At 55.0% G+C, this 21,636-nt stretch overlaps 1 protein-coding gene across 1 annotated transcript in view; it reads right to left on the reverse strand.

The window, feature by feature from the left end:
* The window catches only part of ADAM33 (ADAM metallopeptidase domain 33), a 46,464-nt gene that overhangs the window by 13,676 nt on the left and 11,152 nt on the right, over positions 1-21,636 (reverse strand). The window contains exons 3-11 of the mRNA XM_009681843.2: positions 15,375-15,451; positions 8,971-9,046; positions 6,638-6,714; positions 5,258-5,444; positions 4,756-4,821; positions 4,108-4,179; positions 3,344-3,510; positions 3,104-3,188; positions 2,119-2,261 (exon numbers count right to left, since the gene is read on the reverse strand). Coding sequence (XP_009680138.2) covers positions 2,119-2,261; positions 3,104-3,188; positions 3,344-3,510; positions 4,108-4,179; positions 4,756-4,821; positions 5,258-5,444; positions 6,638-6,714; positions 8,971-9,046; positions 15,375-15,451 — 950 coding nt within the window. The remainder of the gene's footprint in view (positions 1-2,118; positions 2,262-3,103; positions 3,189-3,343; positions 3,511-4,107; positions 4,180-4,755; positions 4,822-5,257; positions 5,445-6,637; positions 6,715-8,970; positions 9,047-15,374; positions 15,452-21,636) is intronic.

Genomic DNA, 21,636 nt, shown 5'->3' on the forward strand with positions numbered 1-21,636 from the left:
CAAAAAATTAAAGAAAAAAAGAAAAATACAAAGAAAAGGCTGTATTAAATAATCAACAAGGCTTGAGTAGCAATAAAAATCAGCACACACTGCATATACGGCCATGTTTCTAACAGCCCAACTGACCTTTCATCTAAGCAGCTGGACAGAAACTGGTGATTTTTTTTTTTTTTGAGAAACTGAGAATGGTTCTTCCTTAATTTTGCATAAGTTTGTGAGGCTCTTTGCATGATGCATTAAAAAGGAGGAAGCAGACAGTAAAAACGTATGCATTGCTCTCTGTTTCAGTGTTATTCTCATTTCCTCATATTGCTGAAAAAATTTTTCTTTGAAATTAGGACATCCCATTTCTGACATAAACGAGAGGGCTTTTTCTGAAGTAACTCTGAAGTCTGGGGGCAATCTCTTGAGCTGTAGGAAAAACTGCAGGTCCAAACAAATCATTGGAGGGTGAGCAAGTAAAGTCCCACAAACTGGGACATGAACATGCAAATAGGGACAGTCTACAGAGTCAAAAATATGTTTCCCACCCTTGTGGGGAAAAAACATTTCAAAAAACAATTTTTAAAGAAATATTTGGACTGAAAAGCACATTATCCATTTGAAAAGGGAGTGGGGCTTCCTCGGGGACCTGCTATTCACGTGCCACTTCTTTTCCTCGGCCAGTCTCTTGGGCCAGGTGGCACCTCCCATCACCCTGCAGGGTTCGTCATCTTCAGGAGGAGGAACAAGGCATTGCAGAAAGACATCTAGCCAGAAGGCTTTGTCTACAGAGGTGAGCAGGGGCACAGCACAGCTGAATTACAGCATCTGGTATACTGCTTTGTTCCAGGGTATCCAACTCAAATAGACGGGGGCAGGAAAACTCAGGTTTTCCATACCCAACTAAACAAAAACATAGCTACGTCTTCCTGGAAAGCAGGCACTTTTCCCCATCAGAAGCCACCTAAAAAGAGAATAAAACCTCTTTTAACAGCCATAAGACCCAAATCTGTCACAGAGAACAGATCAGGTACCAATTAGACTCACTCTGGAGCTGGCCGGGCAGTTCCCTAAAGTGAAACAGCACTGTGATTTTTTGGACCGTTATTTATTAACTCATAGACCAGGTGGGTTCAAAGAACAGGGAATAAATCGCTGCTCTTCTGCAATGCAGGGAAATCTAGGACAACTGTATTGTTAGGAGCTGGAAAACCTGATGGGGAAACGGCCTTGAAAGGGGAAGTGGCACCAATTAGATTAATTTCATACAGCTCTGAGCTGAATTAAGGGGTAAAAGCAAAGAAAAGCAAATGGAGGTAGGACGCTGGAGCGCGTGAAAGTTAATTACTGCTAATCTGGAGCATCCTGCATCAGGACATAGTGAGGCTGGCTTTAGGGACCATGAGCTCATCACACCTTAGCCCTGCTTAGCTCTGGCTTCCCCACCAGCACAGCCGCATCCTGGCTGTGGACTGGGGACCTCTTCATCCTCCAGTATTACAAGTGAATAATAACTTCACTGCTTCAGGGTGTGGGTTAGCACAGGAAACGGCCTTGTGTTCCCCAGCAGTGTCCACCTGCACAATATCCCACTGTACAAACAGTGAAGCGGAGAAGCAGCGCTGCTGGCAAGAAACAGGCCACGTAACGTGTCAACCAGACGAAATCCATTTGCCTCTGTCTCCGGCTCTTCCTAGGGCTGGGGCTGCTCAGGCAGTGTGCTGGAAACCAAACGCTGCCTTCCTCCTTTCCCCCGGCCTCCCTTGTCCTCTCCTAGCTGCTCTGTTGCCCTTTGGAGGCCTCCAGCCTGGTTCATTCCTCCTGAGTAAGGCAGGAGTTCATGGAGATGCTGTTATCTTTTCTCTGCATGTTTCGCCCGGGAGGGATGAGAACTGCCTGCTCCCCTTGACCTGTGCCTGCTCAGGGGAAGTGGGACATGCAGGGCGAGTGGGGAGGAAGGCAACCAGTCAGCTTTCCCTTTGCAATGTGGAACCAGACACACAAAAGAGCATCTGCAGGACAGGTCCTCCCTCTCTGCTCCCCAGGCTGCACGTCCGGGAAAGGCATCTGGAATTTGGTCAGGGGCTTGAGGCCACACTCCCCGCATCCCGTCCCCATCGTTGTCCCCTCTCTTACCCAGTTGCCGCTGCCATGACGCACCCGCCTTGCTCAGGAGTGGCCTCCACGCAGCAGCCCTGGCTGTCGTGGCTCATGCCGAAATTGTGGCCAATTTCATGGGCCATGGTGGCAGCTGCTCCAATGGGCTGCTCCGAGTGGTCCTGCACAAGGATGGGGGAATGCATCAGAAAGGCAGCCGGGGAGCAGAGAGAGGCGACCGCTCTGCAGCGGGGACAGAGCTCGGGGGGGGGGAAATGCAAGGTGGAGGGACTATGTCAGCCCCAGGTTCACAGCTGGATCCCGTGGGAAGGAGGAAGGAAGGGATGGAGGAGGGCTCACTGCAGAAGCGGGGTTTGGCCCCCTGAAAACCCACATGGAGCTCCCGACAACTGTCAGGGTTTTTGCTCTGCAACCACCTTGGTGGCAGGAGGGCAGGACCCTGACCAAGCTAGGAACAAGCCTGAAGAGCTCAGGGGATAAAAGAAGAGGCAATGTGGGATTTCTGGGAAGATCATCTCTGCTGGAGCCAACTACTGAAAACCCTGAGGCCTTGGAGGCACACAGCCTGAAGACCAGAAACCACAGTACCCCACACCACTACACTGCTCAGAGCCCGCAGGGTCACCAGGGCTGCTGTCACCCTACAAGGGAGTAAGAAGAAGGGGAGAAGACCTATCTGGGGTGGAGATAATCCTGCAAAACCAGAAGGCATGGGCAGGGAATAAGCAGCAAATATTACATATGGGGGGCCAGGAACAATCCCCAGTCCAAGAGATCCCAGCGCTGCTGCTAGCTGGGGCGTGTATATGGGCAGAAGAGCTTTATACTGGCCCTTTCTCACCCTCTTTCTAATTGCACGGCCAACATCTGAGTGGGATAAGGGGACTACAAGCATCTTTGCTGCAACCTAAGATGGCTGATCCTCTATGTCAGCAAACAAGACAGGATGGCAATGGGGTCCCCAAACTGGGAAGGTCAGCAGAGACCCCCACGCCTCCCTTACCATGCTAACCCCTCCAGAGTTATCTGGGCTGCACATCCCCTCCAGCGGGGCCATGCCGATGGTCGTCCCCCTGAACGTCTTCCCGCTGTCCAGACGTGCACCGGAAAGGAGAGTGAACAGGCAATCAGCGCCCCCGGCGGGGCAGTTAGCACCCCTGGGGGCACATCAGGCTCTGAGGAGACCCCGGAGTGGGCTGGGAGTTCCCTGCCCTGTGGACCCCAGGTCTACAAGGGTGCTCACGTCAGCAGCTGGGCATTGTCATGCTTCTTCCGAGACCTCAGCACCTTCCTCCACTGCAGGAAGGACCAGAGCGAGGCGTTGGCATCGCTGGTCACGGTGCACTGGTCCCGCTCCGTCCACACCTCTAGGCCGATCAGGGCCACCTTGATATTCAGAGACCTGTAAAACTGCAGGAAGGAGACAGGGATGAAGGGGACAGGGACTTGCATTTACAGCACTTCCTTATGCTCCCCCATCCTCACCGCAGTGCCTGGCCTTCAGGATCCAGTACGAGTGAGAAAGAGTTTTAGCTGATGGATCCTCATGCTTTCCCTGGATGACTGCGGGACACACTTGTCCCTAATCCACCTGCAAACTTGAGCTTTAGAGGCAAAGCTGTGGGCTCATGAGCCAGTGACGGCAGCACAGCAAGTTACCACCCATTAGTCGACAACAGCTTACGCACCTCCTGTGCGCACCTAAGCCTGTCCCAACTGTGTGTCAAGGACACTGATTTTAATCATGGCCACTGAGGTTACAGCAGGACACGTACCTGGGCCAGGCAAAGAGCTGGCACTTGCTTCACTGCTACAGCTCAGCTAATGAGTGGCAACCACTTTCCACCATCTGCTTATGATCACGATCTAAACTCCTAGCATCAGTGACATGGGAACAGTCCCTGAGGATTGCAAAAGGGGTGGCTCTGAGCTCAGGTGTTTTCCCATGCACTGGGAATGACAGAGGTGACAAAGAGGGACAGGCTGGTCGCTCTTCCTGGCCCTTACCTTGTCCACGTAGTTTGCGATCTCCACAATGCGCTGCTTGGTGTGGCCCAGGTTAAGATTCTGGTTCCTGAACTGCAAAGAGATGGGCCCAGGGAAAGGGGTTGCTACCCAGTTTTGGTACTTTCAACCCCATCTTCCCCCTCACGCCAGGCTGCACCCGGTGGTAAAGACAAGGAGGAGGACAAGGAGGTTGGCACTGGTGCTGGCAGATGCTAGGCAATAAAAGAGCCAAAACTGCTGGAGATCTGTCACTTCACTAGTGACTTTGCAGTGCTGCCAATGCTATTAAGCTACAGCAGCATCTCTCACACACGCTCGAAGGAAGCAGGGAGAGGACACCCAGAGCTATCAGGATGTGACAGTGTGTGACTTCATGTGACCCTGGGAAAAACACAGCCTCCAGTGAGGCCTAGAGGCAGTCTAGGCCTGCTTTCCCCTTCAAGGTCACATCCACATTGAGTCCTGCCCTGTGCTAGAGACATCGTAGGTGTGCTGCAGCCACAAAACTTGGAAAGTCCAGCCATTAATGATGCTGCCAACGGTTATCAGCAACCTGCTGGAGGTTGCCAGATGAAGAGCAGAGAGGGAGGCAGAGAGGAGTCCTGGCGTATCTGCAAGGGACCGTGTTTCTGCCCCTGTGGAGCTCACCAGTGTGTGATCAGCAACAATGAAGAGCTCCATGTACTTCATGGTCCTCCAGGCATCTCTTTTTGCCTGCAAGACAGACAACAAGGCTCAAAGGAGGGAAGGAGCAGGCAGCCTAGGGCACAGAGGCATGGGCCACTAGGTATCTTAGGCTCCTCAGACATAGTAGTCCTGCCCAGGAAGGACAGCCAAGGGTAGAAACTGAGGCACGAGAAGACAAGGAAAATTTGGGCAGCTGTGCAATTCCCAACCTCATCCCAGGACATGGACCTCCAAAGCCAGTTGCCTGGTCAGGACTCGCTGGGACACTGCATTCAGACACATCCACAGGCTCTCACATCCTATCATCCAGCACTCGTCCCCCATCCACATCTCCCAGGGCGCCCTGTTGAGATCTGCCCAAGCACAACCCACATGAGCTAATACCACCCAAGGCAGCAGGAGCACGGAGAGACCCACTCCCAGCCCTCTGTCCCTCCTGCGAGCGAAGGACCCAGGGATTTACCCGGTAATGCACTGGCTTGAAGAAGCGGGCAATGTCAGCTATGCTGTTGCCGAAGTCGTCGCCGTGGCCACAGGTCCCACCTCTGATGGGCAAGTGCTCTGCTCGGTAGATGATGTGATGCCCTGGCTCTGGGGTTCCCAGGGGCTTCAAGTAATAGCTGTCATTGCTGTTCACTACAATCAGGCCCCTGGCAACGAAGAGGGGAGCAAACCCCAAATGGGTCCTGTTGCTCTTTCACTCCTGCTCCCCTAGCCCTTGCTGAGGCCTCACGAACTGAGTGCACCTCAGGTTGGTTGGTACCCAGTGTGAGGGCACCGAAAAGAGACAGGTGCCCCTGTGAGTACAACCCTATGAGCTAGTATGCCCTTAGCATGAAAACCTCTGTGTTTGTAAGATCACTTGGATGTGACATTGCCTCTATCAGCTTGGAAAGTGGCTGCATCTTTCCTTCTCCATTTCCCCCACTGAGCTGGGAAATGCAGCCCTTGTTCCGCAGCAGGACGAGCCCAGGACAGCTGCAGAGCCCTGCAAGTGCAAAAGGGACCGCTTTGGGGTATTTCGAAACCCTTCCTTGGAAAGTGGGTGAGACACCAGGAGGAAAAGAGCCTCTTGGTTTACAGCAAAGCTCAGTTCCAGGGCATCCACTGTGGGGTACAGGGTCTCACCACCTCCAGATTACCTCCAGAGCTGAATTACATTGAGCACCCTGCGCACGCCAAGCATCCCACAGAGAAATGCCAGGCAAGCAGCCAGCCGAGGCACTTCCTCTGCTTGCTGGAAGCCACAAGGCTCCTGGAGCCATAACTGCAGCTTGTTCAGTGATTAAAACCCTGCAGGCTTCCCTCTTCAGGGTCGGGCGCAGTCTTCAGAGATGGGGTTTCTAGGCCAAGCCAGGCCACACAGAGGGAGCTCAGCATTGCTAGGAGATTGTCTCCGTCCACCTGGCTCACCATGACCCCAAACTTTGTAGAGGAAGACCTCCTGGGCAAAACGGACCCCAAGGGAGGCAACCGGGATTCAGATCCCACTGTCGTTCCTGCATCCTGCACCCAGATTCGGCACGAAGTATCGGGGAAGGGAAGCGATGAAAAATCAGCATCTAGTGCTTGCTGAGTGCCAAAGAGTTCCTGATGCGAGGAAGAGATGCAGTCAGGCTTGTCGGATGCACCGCCTTTGTTTGGACTTTCAGGACTTTCCTTGCTAGTTTTGGTGCCAGGGGATTTATCAGAGGAGGATAACTGGAAAAGAGAGGGCTGCCAGACCCAGCCCCCCATCTGCCCACGGCCAAGCACTCCCTTCAGCTCACAAGAACAGCAACCCAGCAGCCAGGAGTCTCCCACTTGCTGTTGCAAGCCTTCCTGTCCCACGCTCTCTCCCTACCTTATTCCTGAGCACGTGCTGAGGACAACCCAGGAGCTCTGGTACCCTTGGACATGTCCATGGTAGTAGCAATGGTCCTGGGAGAAAGGCAATGGATACTATCCATTAGAAACCTTCAGGCAGAGCCAGACAGCATCCTTCCTCTCTGCTCTCTCGAACCAGGGGGCAGAGACCTCCCTTGCTCTGTAAATAAATGCTTCGCAATACCCTGAGCTGGGTGGAGCTGCAAGCCTTGTCCTAAAAGTCACCCGACTCCCATCTCTGAGCATTCTACAGCCAGGCGAGTGGTGCTGTCCTGCACCGGGAAAAAGGAGGAATGGAGCCAGGATGCCATCTCCTCCGGCAGTTCAACCCAGGACATGGGCAACCCCTACACCGGGCTGTGTGTGCTGGAAGAGAGACAAATAGCCAGAAGTCAGGGATGGTAGAGAAAACAAGGGACGCTCAAGGCGTGCTGAATCACAGAGTGGTTGAGGTTGGAAGGGACCTCTAGAGATCATCTAGTCCAACCTCCCCGCTCAAGCAGGGACCTCTAGAGCATATTTCCCAGGATCACATCCAGACGGGTTTTGAATATCTCCAGGGAAGGAGACTCCACTACCTCTCTGGGAAACCTGCTCAGTCACCCTCACAGCGTCCTGAGCGACAGGACCAGGCAGGGGAGGTGAGAGCAGCCCTGGTGCAGGTGCTACCCTCCATGCTCTGTGCTGATTTCCCCCAGGTGCTGTATCCTAGCCAAGAGATACAAGCAGCCGCGTGCTGCTCGCATTCCTGCTGCTCGCGGCATGCGTCGGGGATGCTGCCAGGGAAAACATGTCACCCCCTTCCTGGTGAGGTTTTGTCTTCAGCCTGGATCATTTTACAGCGTGGGTTTGACACACAGCCTCTCTGACGCCACTGAGGGGACACGGGGTTGCAACACGGCGGGATAGGGCCCCTCTTGCTGCTGCAGAAAACATAAGCCGCGTCCAGCAGACCTTGGTCTGCCCATGTCTGTGGCCCAAAAACCTGCAGGCAAAGAAGGGCTGAGACACAGGTCTGGGCCACTTGCAGGTTTCTAGGATCCTGACTGTCAGCCCTCCTCTACAGCCATCACCCTGTGCAGAGGTGAAAGCAAGAGCCTGGCTGCCAGAACACCTGGGTCCCGCTGCTGCCACCAAACTAGCCCCAGTGGCGGCAGACTTTGCCACATGCTTAAAGTTTCTGTTACAGTGATGCTGAAGTGCGGTTTCTAGTGAGGACTTGAGGCAAGCTGAGCTGCCCCAGCCTTAGCAAAAGGAGGAGCATGTGGTGCTGAGTACCGAGAAGATGGTCTACTTGTAAAAAGCAGCTATAATTACCACTGATCAGTGGCTTTTGGAGCCAGACGTAAAATAAAGGGAAAAGTGCCTCCAGCATCACCTAATATAGCACCTTCGTAAGAAGGCAGACACCGGAGGACAAGCAAGTCCCTCCTCTTCTTCCTCCCTAGGGAAACCACAGAACCACCGCAAGATCCTGCCATGTCAGCCCAGCCATCCCCCCTCCTGCCCCACAGCAGCAACCCTGCAGCTGCAGTGCATCTGAGCGCCAGCCTGCCCCAGGAAACGGGGCGTCTCTGCCTTTCCAGTAAGCCTCAGGCTGCTTTGCCATGAGGCAGAGGCGAGTTATGCTCCGAAAGTCCCAAGAGGCTGACTAGTTCTGCCGAGCTGGGTCTGAGCTCACACTGCTGCACCAAGCAAGCCCAGGCTCTGCATTGGTAGGGTCTGTTTGGTGCCTGTCAGCGTGGTAACAAATCTGGGTCTTGAGAGAGCTTGGACCTATGAGGCTTGCTGGATTAGAGCAGGGGATAAAAGCTGGGCTCCCCAGTGAGATGCCTACCTTCTCTGAGCACCCTTGCTCCCATGAGGCAACTCAGCCAACTCGAAACACTCGTGTGATAGACCTCTGAAGGTGGAAGAGGAGGAACCAGAGGTGTAAACCGGCAGACTTGCAATGATTTTGGTGGAGCTCTCCTGATTTACACCTCCTGAGATGACACCCCTAAGTGAACACACAGCTCATGTGTCCAGTGCACTGGCTCTCTAACCGCCGGGCAATACTACCTCCCTAAGCATCTCTGCCCATCACCAGAAACAAGAGGGGCAGCCAAGGCAAAAAATGTCACTTTCCTCCTTCTGAGGACAGGAGATGCTAGACACGCGGCTGCCTCTGTGCCCCACAGAGGAGGAAGTGACAAACGCGCTGCAGAGGAAGGAAAGGCTTCAACAGTCAGGTTTCAGTAGCAGGGAACACAATGTACGGGGCGAACGCTGCCCCAGCATTGCCCGATGCCACCCTCCCCTGGCACCCACCGTGTAGTTAGGAGCCACTGTCACGGGCTGTCCATCCTCAGCATAGTGTGTCTCAGTGTAGTCTGGTGACAGGAGCCTGCAGAGAGAGAGAGGGGTGAGGGTCGCCCAGGCTGCTCCTGGTAGAGGGCTGAGGACTGGTGGCTGGGGAGATGTGGGGCCATACAAGCCTCTGTACCATGGGCAACGGGCAACGATGCTCCAGGAGGGCCCTGCAGTGCCCCAGCGCTCCAGGGGCGATATCTGCAAGGATGACGGACATGCCAACCCAGCATGCATCCCAAGGAAGCGCTGGCACCATCCCTTCTGCTAGGGCATCTCCCCTCACCTTCCCCAGCCACTGCGATGCCAGGTCGGGCTGAACGCACAGTCCCCCTTTGCTGCCCCCCTCGCAGGCGTTCCTCGCAGACCGCAGAGCTTCCCGGCCAAGCAGGTGCCGAAGCGTCCCTCCTCCAGGAAAGCGGAGCCGGCAGTTTGGCTGCCAGCGCTGCGTCAGCGCTGGGCCCCCAACCAGTGGCGCCGCAGCCTGCTCTGAGTTGCGTGCATGGAGCTGGGAGGACAGCCGCCCTGCCGACAGCCCCCTCCTAATCGGGGCGAAAGAGCACGCACCGTTCATGCCACATAGCGCACCGGCGCACTCGCACCCGCGCCAGCTCGCTCCTGCTTGGATGCGGGCATCGAGGCAGGAGGCTGGTCTCAAGGAAAGGGAAACGGAGGCAGGGGAAACCTGCCCTCCACCTTTACTGTGCATACGGGTTGCCCATAACTGGCAGCATTGCCCTTGCCCAATTTCTCCCTATGTCAGCACTGTGCACTGCAGCAGGGCTGCAAGATGTAAAGGCTGCCAAACTCAAACCTCTTTCTCCTCGCTCCCCCCATTGCCCGTAGCCCGACAGGGATGGGGCCAGGCTGGCAAGCAGGGACTGCAGCCCCGTTAGCTCCTGGGTAATCCTAAATGGAGCAGGGCTGCAAGGAGGACTGGCACTTGGCCCGCCACTTGGCCCCAATGCCCCAGGCTCAAGCAAGGAGACATACACAGGGTATGAATCACAACCTCCCAGTCCTTTCCAAAATCCCCTTCGCCTTCTGCATCCTCTCCACGTGCTGGTGCTCTCTGGCCCACACTCAGACAATGCTCCAGAGATCCCAGCGTGGGCCCAGTTCTGATGGCAGAGGTTGGGGCATCCACCACAGAGCAAACAGCTGAGGGGAAAGGGGAGATGCCTCCAGCCATGGGAAGGGCCACGCTGGGCCCCTCCTTTGCATCTCAGCAAGGAAGGGGCTGCCTGGGTTATCAACAGCTTCGGGCAGCATTGCTGGCCAGGCAGGATTTGGCAAGGATGCCAGGGAGGAGAGCCGCACGAAGGCAGCCCGACTGCCCACTGCCAGCCATCAGAGGGCCCAGACACGGCACAGACTCCGGTGGACACCTTGCCACCACTGAGAATGAGCAGCCAGGGCTGGTAAAGGCTTTTCCATAAAGGACCAACCCCCCAGAGGGACTAGCCACAAAGACCCTCTGCCCCCATGGCACACTGCCACTTAGCAGCAGCATTTGAATCCAACACTAAGCCTAAATCCCTAAGCCAAAGAGCCTTGCCTGGAGAAGAAAGGGTCGGCCTTGTGCTCAGTACTTCAGCCAAGGGCATGGGAAATTGGGAGTCTCTGACACATGACCCCGTCCAGCCTTGGGCATGTCACTTAGCCTCCCTCACCACACAGAGGGGTGCCACGAGGACAATGCTCCTAGTGCATGCCACAGCAACAGGGCAGGGGCCCCAAAAACAAGAGTCGGTTCTGAGGCAGACCAGGCCCAGGCCGCTGCCTGTAGCAAAATCTGCACCCCCCTGCCTTCGCCCTGCTTGCTTTGGCCAGGGTGGTTTTCCCACAGCTGCAGGCGATCTCTCAGCAAGGCCAGCCCCAGGGCCCTTCCACCGACACAGCTCCGGCCCAGCACTGACAAATCGCTTCCTGCTGCTGGGACAGGCAATGAAAATCAGAAAGCAAGACAGACCGCAAAGAGACAGAGCACTGTTTGCATCCAGTGACTGTGCGTGCATGGGGCTGGGGGTCCCGGCAAGAAAACAGGGGGGAATTAGACTGAAATAACCCTCTTGGAGGTGAGAGAGCAGAGAAGAGGCTAGGGTTTTTCCCATGCTGCCTCAGAGCAGGATGCCGAACGCTGCTAAGGCAGCTCCAAGTCTGGGGGAAATCCACTCCGGGAAGCTCAGCCTGATGCGTGATTGCTGCCAACTCCCTTTCTTACCACTAGAACTCATATCCCTCCCAGTAGGGGCCATAGGACCCCCAGAAGAGATGCAGCAAGGATACTCCTCGTGTCCCATCCATCTGCACTACTGTGCCCAGATGCCACAATGATGGGCACCCTGCTGTGACCTGCGGCTGGGACCCACAAGGAGAGCAGAGCATGCATACAGGTGTCTTGGCCATCCCGAGACATCGCTCTTTGCAGACTCAAGGCCCCCAGTCGCAATCAAGTAGTTAGATCCCACGGGAAGAACAGAGCAAGGTTGGGTTTACACCTGGTGACAGTTTGGCCCTTGATACATGGGTTTTGGCCCCGTTCCAGTGATTTTATTCTAAGGTAGGAAAAAAAAAAAAAAAACAAAAAACTAAGCACCTGCCCCCCAGACTAACATCAGGCTCTCTCCCCTCTTGGTTTCTATTTTGCAATCAGTTTGTCCTCATGGGCTCCTGCCCAGCTTCCAAGCCCACCAGCCCTTTGCCCACTCAGCCCCACAAGCAGGTGCTGGCCCAGCCGTGGCCCGGCACCAGTAACTCCATTTACCCCAGGGAAATAAAACAGGAGCTCAAACTGGGTCCTGGCAGTAGAGAGCAGGCACCAAGCCGCTCTGCCCTGCAGCGAGGCACCCCAGGCGCTGCTCCAGATCTGCACCGTTAAACACAGAGGTGCCCGGGGCTGAAAGGCTGTTGGCCAACCCACCGAGACAGCCGCCCGGCCAGCACAGGGGTGGAAGGGCGGCTGCCCATGCGAGATGGGGACACGTCAGCCGAGGACAGCAGAGCTGTGAATATCTCATGAATGTGGCCAGGAAACGGGGGAAGTAGGGAGGGTTGAGCCAATCCCGTAACAGGGGGCATGGCGAGTCCCAGCACAGCTCAGACCACTGGGATGTCTTCTCCAGGGCAGGCAAAGGACCAAGAGCCTCAGGGAAGGAAGGGCAGGGGAGGAGATGTGACTCCTATTCCTGCACAAGGAAAGGCCTTATTAGAAGAGACCACTGAGGATGGGTTTTCGGAGGACAAGCCTCTCTCCTATCCCCTGGGGAAAGGAGATTTGAGGTCTACCACTTGCTCATGAGCTAGCAGGGCCAACGCAGCCCTGTTAGCTGCCACAAGACAGTAGTGCAGACAGCCACAGCTGCCTTGGTCTCCCCAGCAGACACAACTTGTATGCGTGGATGGTCTTGTGTGCCATGGACAGTCTTTACTGCTGTGGATGCTCTTGAGTGCTCAGCTCCCATCTGCTGTCAGAAGATCCCTCCCATACGTCCCTCACTCTGAGCTCAGCATCCTCCTGCCATGCCCTGCTCAGCCTCCTTGCACTCCTCCAGCCCTGCAGAGACATCGCAGACACTGAGCCTTTTGTCAACCCTTTTCTTCACCCCTTACAGACGCTCTTTGCCCTTTGGGAGGGCGAAGCAGCACCAAGGCCCCTTTTAAGGCTCCCAGGTGCACTCTCGCCTCTCCAGGGTTCACACGCATAGTTCTGCTATCAAACACGCGCCCATTCCCACTCCCACCAGGGCTGGTCCCTGCTTCCAGTCAGCCCATTTCCTCGCCCCAGTTCTCCTGAGTTCAGCACTTTTCAGCAAACCAAACACCGTCTCCGGCTGGCTGGGGCTCAGCTCCCCCCACACAGCCAGACAGCCGCAAACAGCAGCTAGCTCAGCTTCCAAACTTTTATGGCCTGACGATAACGAGAGGCGCACAGGAGGGTCATAAAAGCCGGGAGCGATCCAAGAGATCCAAAGCAAGAGTTTCAGCCCATAAACTAAGCCAGGAGGAAGTCAAGCCTCCATCACATACATCTCCCTCTCCCTGCAAACGGCATGCCCTGCTACGCCAGGGAGGAGCTAGGAAGACTGGGGTACAGCCATCCTCCATCTCCCATCCTCACCAACCCTAAACCACCAGATCCTAGTATTAGCAGCTATGCCATCATCCAAGCGCTAGCATTTACAAGCAGAGGCAGAGTTGCATGGCTGGTGGAAATCCAGCCGTATCCAGAACTGACACTAAGATCTGGGATCTCAGAAGATTGTCATTCCATTAACGAGACTGCAGCTGTTAGTGGCTTAGACCCTCTTGCAGGGTCAGAATTATGGTCATGAGAAGAAATTAAAATATTTCTGCACTTGGTGCACCAGTTAGAAACAAGGCTAAGCTTTGCACGTTAGCTTTTAGCCTACCACCACCTCCCCAATTGCTCACAGTCCTAAAAGTGTCCCAGATTCTCCTTCCCCACAGACAAAAAAGCCCTCTGCAGGTCTGAGACCTGCTGCCCAGCAGGGCAGTTCAGAAACACTGAGATGGGTGACTGGGATCCCAACCACCGGTAAGAACAGGGCTCTGCCCTCCAACCTAGACCCCCTTTTGCTCCCCAGGACAGTCAGGTTGAATTCAGGAGGCAGACGTAGCCAGATGCAGTGCTGCAGGAGACCCAGCCAGATGTGACATGGCTCAGGCAGGTGTGACAAAAAGCCAAGCCAATGCTGGGGAACGCAATGCAGAGAAGTGACACTGTGCCAGTATGGGCATGAGGGGACCTTCAGGCTGGACAAGTGTGATAGCACACCTAATGGGGGACCAATGCTGCTGGCACTAGCCGGTACCTCTGGGCTGAGCCACAAAAGCAGATCAGAAAGGCAAGAGTAAAGCTATGTGATAGGATGGCCCTTGGCCCTCCTAATGCCAGAGCTCAGCATTGACAAGAGCACAGCATGACATCAAGCAGGGTTGCCAGGCTTTCCCCAGAGGCAACCTGCCTTGCATGGCCTTATCCACCAAGAACAGACTAGCAGAAGAGTAGCAGAGAGCTTCCCATGCCACACTGGCCTCTCAGATCCCCTTAGCCTAAGTGGGAGCAGAATCAGGCCAACATTACCCATCAAGAGATATCTCCAAAGACCCCACAGGGTCAGTCCTCTCAAAGGGACAACACCACAAGGCTGCTAGCTGGGGAATCAATGGCTCATCCAGCATAAGAGTAGCACAAGAGCACCTGCCCATCCTGCTGAGCCTTTGTCCCCACCATCTCCACCCCTAAAACACTTAACACCATCTCCCCCCATACTGGTTCCTGCATAACAGCATTGCCCTGGCCTTCAGCCAGCACCCAGAATCTGGGAGAGCGTTGTCAGTAATTAGCAACACGCTAACCACCACGTCCTAGTGTTTTACGGCAAAGGTAAGGCAAGGAGATGGGAGAAATAGCAGCCAGTGCTCGAACAAACTCGACAGCGCAATACCACACAAGAGAAGGGACACAGAGAAACCAAGGAACTGATGCAAAGGCTGTGGCCAACGCTGTTTCTTGCGTGACATCCAGCTATATCTAACATGCTGGGGCTGCCTTCCGAGGGAAACGCCCCTAAAGAAATTCATCATCCAGATTCCTGGCTCAAAGGAACAGCCCAAGTCTCTCGATGGCCACGTGCAGTCTGTCCTCACATAGAGAGGGGTCACTGTGTCAGCACCGCTGTGCCCATGGCCACCCCAAATTGAGCCAGCCAGAAGGAGGACAGGGACTTCACTACAGGGCAACAGGCGGGCAGGGGAGTGGGCTGGCTTCTGGGGCAAAGCTGTTCAACCAAGGCATGGGACAGTAACCCTGATACCTGATAGCATATAAAGCAACGGTTGGAACAGAGCTGGCAGGGTGGGACAGAGGCAGGACAAGCTCATTACAGAGGACACGATGACCTCAAAAAGCTGCACAGCAGGAAAGAGTAGGTGAGGGACGGGGGGAGAGGTGGTTGTAGGCGGTGGAAAAAAGTGAGCATTTCAGCCCTGTCTTGGCATGACAGAGTGCTGCGTTGGCTCCAGCTATCAGGAAGCCACACTGGGCTGTTACTTCCCCCGCAGGGCAGAAGAGCCAGGGCAGGGCCCAAACAGACAGCCAGGATAATACTGATTCAGCCAGGAGCCATGCCGGGCTGCCCATGGTGCCAAAACCCAGAGCTCCTGGCAGCTGAGCTAACCCTTTGTCCTTTCCTCTCCCCCTGGGCAATGCCAGCTCTCCCAGGCCCTAAAGCAACCCTCGTCCCAGTGCTGGGTGAAACAGCAGGAACAGCAAGGAAAACCCCAGGAATTCCCTTCCCCATCACGCTGCCTACAAAGGCAGCCCCAGCCCCGACACTTACTGGTTCCTCTCTAGCACCAAGATGAGCTCTCTGCCCTCAGCCATCACGGCCACCTCCCCTCGGGCAGGCGCTGGCACCTAAAGAGGAAGCAAAAGAGGGACAGGTTTAGAAAAGAAAGAGCCCAGGCAGCTGCCACTCAGCTACTTGTCACTACTGGTGCTTATCCATATTATTGTAGGACCGACTGTCCCGCTGGCAACAAAGCAACAGATGCAATGAGTTTTGAGCACAATCCCTGTTTGGGAATGCAGGAGCTGCTTTTCTGATTGCAAAATCATGATGCTAGGACCAGGCCTGGCCTCAGGCGCTGGGTGAAACAGCCGGGGGACACTAAGAGCACGTCCCAGGACAGAAGGCTTGGCACGAGTGAGAAGACAGGGGATTGGGAGCATCCCAGCTCTCCATGCATCCCTGTGCTGGAGGCCAACGGCAGAGACAGCTTCATGGGCTCAAGCTGCAGCAGCAGCACGTCTTGGCAGCCTGAGCTGTGCTGGCTACCCCTGCCACCCTGGAGTCCCTCCTCACCTCCCCGCTGCCAAGCAAAGTGCTAGCAAAACCTGGTAAAAAGCCCACACCCTTCCTCCTGGGGCCTTGCAGTGAGCCTGCTCAGCTCTGCAACCAGATATTGATTTCTTCCCCCTCTTCACAGCCCCAGATCTGGGTGCCTTCTCAAGCCTCACCATCAGCATAAATTCTCACCTCCAAGCATCTCAGTCTCCTTTGATTTAAGCTGCCTATGGACCACTAGGTCTGGACACCCTGGGCTCTTCCTATGGGACATTATCTCCTCTGCCAGTCCCTGTCGCCAGCATCCTCCTCTGCTGTCCAGTTCAGGTCACATCTCTCAGCCCCTCATCTGTGGATCTGCTCCATCTACTCCATTCCATGCCATACACTCAAGGAAGGAGAGAAATAAACCCTCCTGCTTAATTTACTGTGAATTCCTACATTCGCAGGAAACAGAAGAAAGCACCTTTGGTGCCTGGCCAAGCAGCCAGGATTCATCCTGCAAGGATGGAGGTGAGAAAGCAAATCCAACCTCTGCTAGTTGCTCCCCACAGGGCAATGCAACACCTCTCCCCAAGGGAGAGGATATCTGAGAGCTAGACAATCCTGTCAACTGAAACAACCTGCTTTATGCTAATGTCAGCAGAGATCAGGACCCAGCTGCGCTCACTGGAACTGGTCCCTGCCCAAGGATGTTTGGATTGATTGGATTATCTCCTCTCCGACGGGCGGGCAGCACAGACCCAAATTCAGGAAGACATAAGAGCTAGGTTTCTACATGCCTTTCAGCACTGGGTCTGAAGAGACTGAGTCATTTCCTGCAGCCCAATTTTCTAACCCCCAAACCAGCTCCCTGCCCTGATGCCAGCTCCCCATCTTAATTCAAACATTTCCATGTCCATGCGCTGCACCTGTACTCAAGTCACATACCACAGCCTGCAGAGTATCTGCACCAAGCGCCCTGAGCAGGGTCTCTGCATGCTTCATCCCACAGCATCCCCTGAGCCAGAGGGAAGAGGGCCCTCATCCCCAACAGAGGCCGATGCCTGGTGGGATAACACCAAGGCACAGACAGGTTGGCTCCGCGGCTGGCTCTCTGTCCCTCCAACCGCCTCCAGGCCACTGGTCAGCCATCACCAGGATGAGCCCGAGCGATTCTGCACGCCCCAGCCAGGAGCCATGTCCTCCCACTGGGTGACTGCACAGCCTGTCATGCCAGGACTACAGAAATATATAGCAATCGCCTTGGCTCCCGGGCACCGGATAAATGCACCGTTAAAAATACCATCAGGCAGTAAGAGGAAATGATTGACTCAGCTTCCCCAGGATGCTGGAGGTTTTACTCACTCCCTCAATTTGCAGGAAGTTAAATGAGAATCAATTCCCTTGCTGTATGCACCAGTTCACACCAGTATAGCTTGTTTGCACATGATGGGATGTACTGGGGCACCTGAAGCCCAAAATAGCTGCCCTCCTCTGACGTCCCCAGCTCCACTGCCGGGGACACTAAAAGCATCGGCAGCCTTCACCCAGCACCTTGCCAATACTCATTCTTAATGCTCTTATCCGGTATCTTTTCACCCAGTCCTATTTTTGTGTAAAAATGCACACTTCAGCACCTGCCCTGGTGTACCACAATCACAACTTCAACTGAACAGCATATACACATTTCCCTGCACAACCCAGGGCAGCGTCACCCGCACACGTAAATGATTTCATATCCATCCTCTGCCTGGCGGTTTCCACTCTGCCAGGCCATTCCTGCTCTGCCTGGTCACTGCTCTGCACCAGACAAGCAGAGCAAAAATCCTCTCGCAACAAAAAAAGCTGTGAAATATCACTCTGCTCAAACTACCCCATACCATGGACGTCCCATGACACGAGCCTAAAACAAGAGGAACAGCTGCTGCCTGCTAGCTTGGGGCAGGGTTTCCCCGTGGCTTTCCTGCAACCACATAACCCCCTGCTCCTGAAAACAGCAAAGATGCTGGAATGTCACAAGCTGGGATGCTGCGTGAGGGACCCCGTTCCCATGACTGCAGCATGGCTCAACATCATGCCACGGCACAGCGTGGCTCAGCACCATGAGCGCTGCACACCCGAGCGAACACTGCTCTGCATCCAGAGGGGTCTTTTTCCCACTCCTCCAGCACTGCGTGGGTCTCCCCATGTCTCCCTCTATCTTCCCGTCTCCGTCCCTGTTTATGGCCCTGCCTGCTGGACTGGCTCTGTTTATGTCTCACCCTCTCGCCGTCAGTCCCTCCCCATACGTGACGGCGGAGCCTTTCCCTTAAGCTAAGTAAACAAGGCTGAGGCAGGCTGGAGCGCACGCTTGCCCGGCTCCGATTTCCCAGCATGACGGCTGTTATTGCAGCGCCTCCGAAGGCAGGGGAGCCCGGCAAGCTGCCAGCGCTCAGGCGTCTGCACCGGAGTGTGTCCCAGCCAGCCCCAGGAGCCACCATCAGCTGCCGCGGCACCCCACACCCTCATGGCTAGCCGCTGCCTCGGGAAGGAAGATACGAGCTGGCTACGGGAACTGAGCGTTTTCCCAGCTCTAAGGGCAAAGGGGAGAGGAAGGAGTCATCTCCACAGCCCAGCCACGCTCTGGCCTTGGCCGCTCTTAGTAGTGTGACATCATTGCATAGCGGGTCACTAGGAATGCAATGGGGTGCTGGTGAAGCCGGGTTATTCCCAGCCTGGGCTAAGCTGCCGTCCAAATTCCCTAGCTTTCCCCTCTCATCTCTCCTGGGGACTGATAGTAAAGGATTGCTTCTCACCAGCACCCTGGCAAACACAGAAACCCACTGCTTCTCCAGCTCAGTCACTGGCAAAGCTGAGGCTTGGTGTAGCCCATGCTCTTGGGCATGGCATGAAGGTGACACCAGAGGCTCTCGGAGCTGCAAAGCTCCAAGGCTGCTCTCCTGGAAACCATCACATTTTTAAGGGATGGCATCACAATAGTACAAGGCGTTTTGGCATGCAGGGCAACCGGACGCTGCTCCTGTATCCCAACAAACAGGGTTTGGGCTCCTGGGACATACATTTCTGCAGATCTGCCTCTCACCCCAAGTTGAGCTAAGGTGACAGAGGCACCCTGTTAAGCTGCTCAAATCAGCCATGGGGATGCTTCTGGCCCCAAGCAGAGGTGTAAACCCACAGCCAAGGGTATCCTTGCCTCACACAGAGAGCTGGCCGGCAGTCAGCTCTCAGCGTCTCGTTCACCCAAGGACGAGGAGGCGCCAGCCGCCCCAGCCCATAGCCCCAGCTCGCAGCAGCGTGGGGATGCAGTGATGGAGTCGGGCTGGCCAAGGCCCCCCTCCCCCTCAAACACTGACTTTCCAGCTCCAAAAAAGGAGACCAGACACAGCGTTTAAAAAAAAAAAAATAGCAAATAAAGTCGAGTCCGAGGCCCTGCAATTTCCCAGCAAACCCCTTAGTCATGGCCAAGGCACGGCTGCCTCGCTCCCCAGCCCCAGCTCTCGGCAAGGGGCCCTGTGTGATATATGGAGGAGGAAGCTGGGGCAGAGGGCTCCTCTCCTTCGACGACGGTGGGAACGGGCTGTATTTTTAGAACATGATCTTATACAAACATCGCTCCCTGGCCAAACATGGTCTGTACATTTTTCTTGCAATTTCCCTTCTTCCTCCCCATCCCTCCCTTATTTCAAGCTGTTTCTCCCTTTCTCTGATCTTCTTAACACCCTCTCCCTGCCACCCATCTCCTCCTCCCTCCCTCACCCCCAAGTCCCTGCCGATTCCTTCCTCCCAGGCGCTGGGCGGCTTTAAATTCCCCAGCAATTACACCCTGCCTTGACTTAAGGGCCTTACTGGCAAAATGCTCTTTTCCATCTGCTGTCTTAAAGGGACATGTGCGTGCACAGGGCTACTACCGACAGATGCTCTCGTCTCCCATTGCACACACGATGCAGCCGCTGAGACTTTCAAAAGCTGGAAAACAAATGGGCAGTAAGAGAATCTCCATTTAGTCTCAGTGGGGTGATGCATCATAAACGCCCCCACGCCATGCCTCAGTTTCCCCTGTTGCCAAAGGAAAGGCACAGACACAGCCACGGGTGGGCAGAAGGGACTGATCTGCTCTTAGGGCCCTGAGATTCGGTGGGATTTCCCCTACTATATAGAAAGATTCGGAAAGGATGGGGGGAGCAACATGCCAGCTGGATTCCTCTGGGGGACGAGAGGCTCCTTTAAAATCCAGCTGCCCCAGCTCTTCGCAAGCCCAGGGGACCCCGTGGAGCCCTCTTGGCCAGGAAGACAGCTGGATCCCTTCCACGGGTCCCCAGGGGGCTGCTCCAAGCCCAGCCCAGCTCTGCAGCACCCCGCTTGTAGCTCAGCGCACTCCCCGAACGGGCTGAAACCAGCTCGGCCCCTGGAGAAATAAAGAGCAGCAAACAGGCAAGGGGGAGAAGGGGGAGCACAGAGGATCTAGCGCCTGGCTTTCACAGGGCAAGAGTCAAACACCCCAGCTCTAAGGCCAGGAAGGATATTGCATTAACTACCTGGAACACGTCCCAAAGACAAATGGCAGGTGGTTGGGTCCCCTAGAGCTGCCAGGCAAGGCCTCATGCACCAAGCATAGGCACGGCTTGGCCCATAGGAGCTGCTGCCCGCCACAGCCAGGGCTCCAGCATCTTCTTCTCCCCACCAAACGTTGCCAGCTCCTTTTACCACTCAACAAGAGGGGGATGCACTGGTCCCCACCCTGGGCTGCAGGAAGCATCTTCCTTCACCCCTGGCTGGAGGCAAACGTGGTGACCCATCTCCAGGGTGTCCCAAGGAAGCCAGTCCCACCAGACAGGAGCACGAGCTCTCCAAGGAGGGATGAAGTCCACTCAGGCCTCCCACTTGGGTCCACGCAGTTCAAGCAAAGCAATGCGGCTGGGAGAAGTACAGAGCAGCTGGGATGAATGTGCCCTGGCCTGGGCCCAGCCCATGAGGAGCCCAGAAGACCCACTGGGCAGAGCTTTAGTCTGTTTTTCTTTTTCAATCTGCTGATCAGAAAAACCACAAGATATGTTTGCAGAGGAGCTGAGGCCAAAGAGTTTTTCATTCTTCTTTGAGGTGAAAAATGATCTTTGTTTCTCCACAGCTCCCAGCTACCCTCCTCGACCAGACTCTCTCCTCCATGATGGCTGGAAAGCTTGCGCTGCCTAGCATGAGGCCAGCTTGCCTGAGAAAGCTGGCTAAGGAAGCACTAAACTACTTGTGAAAGGAATAGTTAAGCCAAAATCCAGAGGCCACACTAAAGTCACAGCCCAACCATCTGCCTGGGCAGGTCCTATAAGCCCCAATTTCCTAAGTAAGTGCAAGCAAGTCTGAATACAAGAAGGAAGAAAGGAAGACGGGGGTCCCATCCCACCACCAGGGATCAAAGTTCACCAGGAAATGCTCTGCAGAGAATATCTTGATGGGTTTTGCAGCTCACTTCCTGGCTAGAACATCACAGCTGAACAAGATCTTCCCAGAGCTCAGATCCAAGGGGCAAAGCTAAGATTTCAAGAGCTCCGATATTAAGTAGCAGTGGACGCAGACCAACTTGCTTTGAAATGACTTGCTGCCTCGGGCCAGCCCGGAGCTGTTCATCACAGGCCATATTTCCTCTTTGTTGGGCTTGCTGGGACAGAAACAGTCTCACACCTGGGAAGTCCCTCAGGGGCCCCAGGGTTATTTGGGTCTGACAGTGCTTCTCTTAATTGGTAAATAAGGGTCTGACAGAGGCACTGCTCTTTGCAGCAGT

This window comes from Struthio camelus, chromosome 4 (genome assembly GCF_040807025.1).
Source record: "Struthio camelus isolate bStrCam1 chromosome 4, bStrCam1.hap1, whole genome shotgun sequence".
In the NCBI taxonomy this organism is placed as follows: domain Eukaryota; kingdom Metazoa; phylum Chordata; class Aves; order Struthioniformes; family Struthionidae; genus Struthio; species Struthio camelus.